The sequence below is a fragment of the Eptatretus burgeri genome, chromosome 4 (assembly GCF_056783735.1).
Source record: "Eptatretus burgeri isolate ZD-2024b chromosome 4, Ebu_testis_v1, whole genome shotgun sequence".
Taxonomy (NCBI): Eukaryota; Metazoa; Chordata; class Myxini; order Myxiniformes; family Myxinidae; genus Eptatretus; species Eptatretus burgeri.
Genome location: NC_140964.1, coordinates 42179333 through 42188359, shown reverse-complemented (window position 1 = coordinate 42188359; position 9027 = coordinate 42179333). Strand labels below are relative to the sequence as shown.

The window sequence follows — 9027 nt, the reverse complement described above, 5'->3', positions numbered from 1 at the left end:
CTCACTGCTTTCTTCAATCTCTGCCAGGATGAAGATGAATGAATATCTGATGACACAAACACCGTTGTGTCATCAGATACCCAAGTACTACACATGGAATGTTATTAGCAAGAAGTGGGCTCACCGCTAAGCAGGACAAACTGTAGCAGACCAGCCAGGCATCAAAGCCAGTGATGCACTTGGTCATGTGTACACTGTACATCCTAACAATTTTAAATGCTTTTACCTGAGACTGCTTCTGCATGAGGTCAATGGTCCAACATCTTTTGAGGACTTGCGAACAGTGGATGCCACAATCTGTGAAACTTACAAACAGGCTTGCCAGCTCAGATGACTCCTAGAGGATGATACACACTGGAACGGCACATTGGAGGAGGCAGCTGCAACTTGATCACCATGAATGCTGCGAAACCTGTTTGCCATCATGTTGCAGACATGTACCATGTCAAATCCTCAACAACGATGGGACAATCACAAGGGCAATCTGGCAGAGGACATTTTGCATCACGTATAAGTGCAAAATCCTAACCTGCAACTGAACAACAGTGATGCCATCTTCAATCAAGCTCTCATTATCATTGAAGACAAGATCAAGACTTTGGGTGGCTCTGACCTCAAAACTTTTAGCCTTCCTGACCCTCAACGACACAATGACTGAGCTCACAAATGAAATTTTGAAAGAGATCAACTATGACATGGAACAGCATGCTGAATACATACAGGAGAATGAGCCATGTCTGGTTCCAGACCAAAGAGAAGCCTTCAATAAGATTACACAAGCTGTTTTCAATGGGAGCGGTGGCACTTTTTTTCTGGATGCTCCTGGTGGAACTTGCAAAACTTTTCTCATCAATCTTCTTTTGGCAAAAATCCGGCAAAGAAACATGATTGCCCTTGCAGTGGCATCATCAGGCATTGCTGGCACACTGTTGACAGGAGGAAGGACAGCTCACTCAGTCTTCAAGTTACCCTTAAATCTGGCAAATATGGAGGCACCGACCTGCAACATTGGCAGGGGTACTGGCAACGCCCAGCTCCTGCAGGAGTGCTGGCTCATTGTCTGGGATGAATGTACAATGTCTCACAAAGCTGCCTTTGAGGCTCTTGATCGCACCATGCAAGATCTTCGACATAATGACAGAAGAATGGGTGGAGTGACTCTGTTGTTGGCTGGGGATCTTCGATAGATGCTGCCAGTCATTCCACATGGAACCAAAACTGATGAACTGCAGGACTGCCTCAAAGCCTCATACATTTGGAACAACATTCAGTGACTCAGCCTAATGACCAACATGAGAGTGCTTCTTACAGGTGATTCATCTGCTGTGGAGTTTGCTGCAAGCCTGCTCAAACTGGGAAATGGAGCCATGGCATGTGAAAATCAAGATGGAACGATCTCGATGAACAACATTGGGAAAACAGTCGCAACACTTCAACAACTACAAGATGCAGTAATTCCAAATGTTGCACATAACTTCCATGACCACAAGTGGATATGCCAAAGAGCCATCTCGGCACCGAAAAATGATGCCGCCAATTCCACAAACAAAGGCCTTCTTACACAGTTACCTGGCACTATACAAATGTACAAGTCGGTTGACACTGTACCAGACACAAATGAAGCAGTCCACTACCCCACAAAATTTCTTAACTCTGGAACTACCAGGTGTGCCTCCTCACAATCTGGAGCTCAAGATTGGTGCACCCATTATGCTTCTCAGGAATCTGGACCCACCAACACTCTGCAATGGAACACGTTGGGCTGTCAAAAAGCTTATGCCATGTGTCATTGAAGCCACAATCATGACTGGCCATGCAGCAGGACAGGATATCTTCATTCCATGCATTCCAATCATCCCAACTGACTTGCCATTTCAATTGAGAAGGCTCCGGTTCCCTGTCCGCCTCAGTTTTCCCATGAGCATCAACAAGGCACAAGGACAATCGCTCAATGTTGTTGGCCTCAACATGCAAAGCCCATGCTTTTCTCATGGTCAACTCTATGTTGGTTATTCCAGAGTTGGCAATGGCAAAAACCTTGTCATCTTGGCTCCACATGGAAAAACATGCAACATTGTCTATCCTGAATCTCTACAAGGATAAATAAAAAAAAAACAATGTCAAACACTGTGATGAAATGTGATGTGAAATCCTCATTGCTGAAGAATAAGAAACAATGCAGGAGAACAAAGGCAGAAAGAGGAAAGAGAAGAAAGGCAGAAAGAGGAGCAGAAGAAATGCAGAGAGAGGAAAGCGAAGAAAGGCAGAAAGAGAAATGTAGAAGAAGGAGGAAAGCAGAAGAATGAAGACAGAAGAACAATGAGAAGACAACAAAGAACAAAGGAAGAAGGAGAGGATAATAGAAGAAAGATACAAGAAGAAAAAAAGCAGGACAGAAAGATGACAAAAAAAAACAACGAATGACAAAAATCCAGAGCAACTGAAACTTCTCAACAGAGAAGCAAGATTAGCGGGGCCATCACCATGAAATACAAAGCACACAGGAAATGGCGCTTTGTGTTGAGGCGCGGTGATGATGGTCATGTTTAACCCTCAACCAGTCAAAAATCCCCAGGGGGGTTAAACACGGCAAGGTAAGCCTTGGTCTTATTTGCTGTCTCCAACCTGTCTCTCTTTCTCTTTCCTCCCACCTGCTCTTCTCTGCCCCCCCACCCCTTTCCCTCTCCCATTCCCCACCCTCAACACCCCCCCATCTTTCTTCCTCCATCCCTCTGTCCCACCATTCTCCCCCCACCCCCATCTCTCTTCCCCCTCTCTTAATATTCTCATCAGCGAAGCAACAGGTGGTATTTGCTCATATTTAATATAAAATAACAGGCAAAACAGGCAATAATACGATATAATAATGACTGCTGCAGTTTCTCTGGATAGACAACATTTCGAGTCTGGTTGTTCGGTGCCAGAATTGTGAGCTTGGCGATATAGATAAGACGATTTGTAATACTGCCTACCACTCCACAATGCACATTTGCATCGAAATAATTGGGGTCTTCCTCCCACTCTAAACCCTCTACCGTGTAGGTTTGAAAATGTCTTCTTGCATCTCCATTTGCCAGAGGATTCCAACAGTATGCAATATGATGGGGGTTACGACAATATGATGGGGAGCCATTTCTATCAATGGACAGACAGACAGATGGAAAATATAACTTTATATAGATCTAATATATAAAGTTCATTCGAACCACTCACTGACTGACTGATCGGTATCTTCTATGTGACGTATAAAGCTGTAATTTTGTGTGCCGATGGACATCAAAGCCCATACACTGGGGGGAAAAAAAGATCACAGAACCGTGGGAAAGCGTCCATAAATGAAAATATCCAAAACTAAGTGCAGCCTTGTGCTCACTACAGGTGACCGAACCAAGACAATGGGGACAATGGGAGGTCATGCTGCAACTGCTGCTATTTATTATGTACCTATATGTTTGAAGTATGGTTCATTTATGCCTTCAAAGCGTAAGCATATCCCACTCGTGTGTATGTGGACACACACACACACACACACACATATATATATATATATATATATATATATATATATATATATATATATATATATATATATATATATATATATATCATACCATCATTTGCACATATATTTACAGTATGTACACATATATTTATACGTGCATGTAAAATAATTTCTCATGTGTGCACTTGATATATTTGAAGTTTTAAATGATATCCTGTAACATACAGTATGTGTGAATACCGGCAAAATTAGTGTCTTATTTTTGGAATGAAAGATAATAATGCAGATGTTAATACGAATAGAAGGAAAGGTAGAATGAAGCAAATGTCTTACCTGTATCTCAGTCTGTACAGAAACCGTTTGAGATCAGTTAGCACCATTGTAACCAGAAACAGTAACTCGTGATGTGAGAGGTTCGCGTGAAGGAGAAATGAAAATTAAGTGGGTATCACAGGTGGGCAGGTATTGTGGGGAACGTAGCTAAGGGAGGTAAAAGACTGCAGGTAACAGATGGAAGCAAGGAGGAGCTTGTTATGGAAGGAAGAATAGAGGTAAATGAACACGGTGAGAAGAGAAGCAGAGTTTATGGCTTTTAAGGAAATAGGGGAAGTGAATTAGGGGTGAGCTGCTATAAATGGGAGTGTACTGGGTAAACACATGACTAGATTATGAGAAATGTGTATATTAAGCAACTAACATCTCATTTTTTCCCCAAGTCTGTTCCCTCACGATCTAATCATGTTATATATTTGTCAACAATGGACATTCCGAAGGTATTATATTAACATTTGAAGGATGATGTAAATGATACTAATTCCCCCCCAACACCCTATATTGAACTTATCGAAATTGTACACCTTGAAATAGTTGTTCACCTAATGTATCAACTTTATTAACCTGTAACCAGTCGATAGACATTGTCACTGTATGTCTGGAACTAGGCTCCTTTGTTATTCGAGGTTTCAACCTTTTCACCACAGAACCTCTCCGAACGCGGGTCCACGACCTAGTACCTTCGGTCTATATTAGTAGATCCACAACTTAAGCTGTTAGTCAACAGCCCAAGATTTTGGTCAGTCAACCCAAGATTTCAACCTCGATATTCAAACTCTACCTTTCCCCTTCTTGTTCAGGGTTTAAAGTATTATCATGTATTTATAAAACTCATTTCACATTCTATTAAAAAGGATTACATGAAACCATGCACACCTTACATTGCAGAACACACACACACACACACACACACACACACACACACACACACACACACACACACACACACACACACACACACACACACACACCTGAGGTTGTTCAAAGCTGTATAGTTTGTGGTGTTTTGTGGATGTTCTTTTTTAATTCACATGTACAAGTTACTGTTGTGGTGTGAGAATTATATCTGTTTTCCTGTGGTTGGCACCACATCCCCTCCAAGACATGCTGTTGCATTGGTTGTAAGAAAATGAAAGTTTGAGATTACTTTGTTATCAGCGTAAATAGGTGAGAGGCTGCATGCACACTTTAGCTGGGCATTTTTTTCTCCCTGTACACAACAAATACAATGTTGTTGTTTTTGTGCTCATCAACTTCCATGATGCTTTGAGCTTACACACCAAATGTTTTCCAGCCTCTGTGGCGTAATGGTCTCGGAGGTCGGTGGTTCGAACCCCCACCGAGTCGTACCAAAGACTTTAAAAACGGTACGTGCTGCTTCCTTGCTTCATGCTCAGCATTTAAAAAAGGATAGAGCATGGACAAACAACCATAGGTCAGCAACAATTGCACAGGTTTGACGGACCATGGCCTGCTGCATTAAGGTTCCTTGTAAGGGAATTTATGTAATCGGTAATAGCTCTAACCTTACAAAAGAGAGCATACTCAACCCAGGTGAAAGGATATTATGCAAGCATGTTTGAATAAAAAATTTAACCAGAGAGTTGGTGTCAAAGCCACCCAATGCTCGCCTGTTTATACATTTATCGTTTTTATTAAAAGACTAGTCGAATAATATTTTTTATAAAGCATTGCAGTGAAATCTGATCCAAAAAATTTTAAAACAATATATGTATTTGTATATTGTAATCAGTAAACTAGTACACATATTAAATGAATGGCAAGCATCTAGTATAAACAGGCGAGCATTGGGTGGCTTTGACACCATCTTAGGTTGAAATTAAAAAAAAATTCTTTCAATCATTTGTTAATTTAAACTTCACTACACCAATAGTATACCCCAAAGGAACCTCCATGCCAAATATCAGTATCCGAGTACACACATTAAATGAATGGCAAGCTTCTAAAAAATAACTTGCACCAAAAATTTTAACGTTGATGTGCTACAAAAAAGTTAAGTTCAAAACAGGTCAAAAATTTAAAACATTTGAAATTATTTTTTAATTTCAATTTCACTACACCAATAATATACCCCAAAGGAACATCCATGCCAAATATCAGCATCCTAGTACACATATTAAATGAATGGCAAGCTTCTAAATAACTTGCACCAAAAACTTTAACATTTTCATGCTCACGCTGACGCTCACGCCGGGGTATCGCTATAGTTCTCTGTTCTTCGAACAGGCGAGCTAAAAAAAAATGGGAATATTATGATTGATAGGATAGTTACAAGATAGCAAAGTCTATTTTGAGCTATTTACCTTTGCTTCAATACCTTCCCTGCCTATAAACTGCCATTTTGGTGCTTCTCAAGCAGTGCGTTGCATTACCGATGATGTTGTATTTCGGAAGAGATGTTACGCTGATTGCTTCATCTATTGAAGTTAAATATCCCACTGAACATTGTGAAAAAGTTGTGTGTACTTACCAATTCCACATTCCTGTTCTGGATGAAGGGAGCAGCCTGTGACGGAGTAGAGACCTGCCCAGGATAAAATTCTCAATTGTTGAAAAGTTTACGAGTCGTGGGTACCCCGATGCTCCCTCCAGGAGGGTATACACATGGCCATACTCTCTGATGTGGAGGTAGGGAATCAAATTGAGACAAGTTGAATGGTGGATGGGAATAAAAGGGAAAGAAAATAAATTTGGTGATATGACAATTTGGTTATAACATGAAGATTGCAGAAGGTGATGATGTAGCATTGAGGGACGACTTATCTTGGTGTCGAGTTGGAAGTAATCTTTTCATGACGTGTACCCAGGGCTGAACCAACAAGAATAACGGGTAGAGAATACTATATATAACTGTTGAATAACATTGTATGTTACTGGAAGAGCGCGGCATGGTCGTGTAACGAGAAGAGCACCAGTTGCCAAACCTGGAACACTCACATGCTCACATTATAAAACTCATTTCACATTCTATTAAAAAGGATTACATGAAACCATGCACACCTTACATTGCAGAACACTATCGAAGAAGGATTGTGGTGTAGTGAATTGATGACGAGGAGAAAGGGCCATATTACAAAGAAAGAGCCGACCTTAGCCTTTGGCGCTGAAGCTCTTCAGATATACCCAACGAAGCCTTTCTTGCGGCCTGGTTAGCCTCTTCCATGTCTTACCTAGGTTAGAAAGGGTTTGTGAAATCTAAATCGATTACAAAACGAGAAAGAATCCCAAAATGCAAAGAACGTCCATGTCCGCATTGTACTCAAACTAAACTTGATGAAAATAACAACTAAAAAAAAAGTAAAATGTATTATGTTGTGTTCTCCATGTTCTCGTAAAAAATTTGTTTGTTTAAAATGTGACAAAAGCTCAAATGGTAAACGAGAAAGCATCTCAAAATCTGTCCATCAGGACCATAGATTGTACAGAGCGTCGATGCTGCCAAAGCAGTCTCCTGGGCTATTGGGCACAATCCTGGACAGGTCACCACTCTGAGGCAGGGTAATTAAAAGGCTCAATCATTCCAACAAGCCAGCACTCATTTTTCCAACCTTGGAAGGATGACAGGCAGAGTCAACCCCACCTGATATTAATTCAACAGCCACACAGGATTTGAACTCAGCCACACAGGACAACAGCCGAGGATCCAAAGCCCACCACCGTAACCATTAAGCCAACACCAGGTACATGCAGCTGATTGGAGGGTCAACAATAGGAATAGTAACACCTCTGACATCCAACTAAACAGCTGGTGGGTCAGCCTGGTACAGCCGCTCAAAGTAACCAGCCGAGCGGGCCTTCACTTTGGACTCCTCTGTCATGCAAGCAAAAAGAAATATAGAAACACGGAAGCAATTACAAAACCCAGCCATCTCGCGCTGACGCACGGCGGATTGGGTAGCAAGGACTATTTGGACTTATGACTTTGCCTTTTGACAATTTGACCAAATTTGTCTTCTCCATATCCTCAACTAAAAGTCTGTTGAAAATCTGATGACAAAAGCTCAAATGACAAGAGTTATGGCCTAGAGACATGTGCGGGCACACACACACACACACACACACACACACACACACACACACACACACACACACACACACACACACACACACACACACACACACACTTGCAAAACCCCATTCTCCCACCTCACGGGAGGATGGGCTTAAGAAAGGAGGAGATGCAATCAAAGGGAATGATGAAAGAGGGCGCCAGGGACGTGTCCAACCTATTATATCTGGATGAACAGCCTGAGAGGTTTCCAACATTGAAAAATCCAGGCTCACTACTCACCTCGACTCATTTGTTCCTCTTTTCTCTCATCTGTGGAACCAACTTCCCCAGTCTGTTCATTCCATTTTTTCCCCTCCAGGGTTTCAAGACACCTTTTCACTTCCTCAGGTCCCATGATCTCTTATACCCCCCCCAAATGACCCCATTCTCAAGCACTCTCTTTCTCCAGGTTATTGTGATTTTTTTTCCACCACTATGTCACCATTTATTGTTTGTTAGTTGTTGGTTGTTTTGTTCATTTTCTGTTTCATCCCCACTTTCCCCTTCCTCTTCTTAATCTCACTCTCAGTTATACTCTGCTGTCGGTGTTTCTGTTTCCCCCTTTCCATTTTGTTCCCTTCCATTCTGCTGTCGCTTTTCCACGAGCCTCGATCATGTCTACCAAAAAATAAGAAGGATAAAATACATTTCTGGCCATTTTCTGGAAGTTTGCACAAATGGAGATTAAAGGGATTCCATTCGCAATACAGTAATCCATCCATCCATTGGGACCATACTCTGTGCAAAGTGTTGGTGCTGCTGAAGCAGTCTCCTTGGCAATTGACCACAATCCTGGACGGGTCGCCACTCCGACACAGGATACCAGCATGCTGGCACTCATTTTGCCGACCTCGGAAGGACAACAAGCAGGGTCAACCCCACCTGGTATTAATTCAACAGTTGAGTGGGATTTGGAACTCAGGATCCTAGGATCCCAAGCCCACCACCCTGACCATGAAGCCAACACCAGGCATACTCCAGTAATGGCTGCTGAAGATCATTGCTGTGTCGACACTTTGACATTTTGATTCTAAATAAACAGCATGACAGAAAAAAACTGATTAATTGATCGACAAAGACATTGTCAAGGTGTGACAGTTATGATTAATAAAATGGATTG

The 9027-nt window shown here is 41.8% G+C and overlaps 1 protein-coding gene across 2 annotated transcripts in view; it reads right to left on the bottom strand.

Annotated features, from left to right (window-relative positions):
• Nucleotides 1–6463, bottom strand: part of LOC147027889 (GRAM domain-containing protein 2B-like) — a 100461-nt gene extending 93998 nt beyond the window's left edge. The window contains exon 1 of one of the 2 annotated variants that reach the window (XM_085877635.1): nt 6327–6463. In XM_085877635.1, coding sequence (XP_085733761.1) covers nt 6327–6337 — 11 coding nt within the window. In that variant the 5' untranslated portion in view covers nt 6338–6463. Of the gene's footprint in view, nt 1–3835; nt 3969–6326 lie in introns of those variants that run through there. The other variant, XM_085877637.1, reaches the window with a different exon arrangement.
• Nucleotides 6464–9027: the final 2564 nt, after the last annotated feature.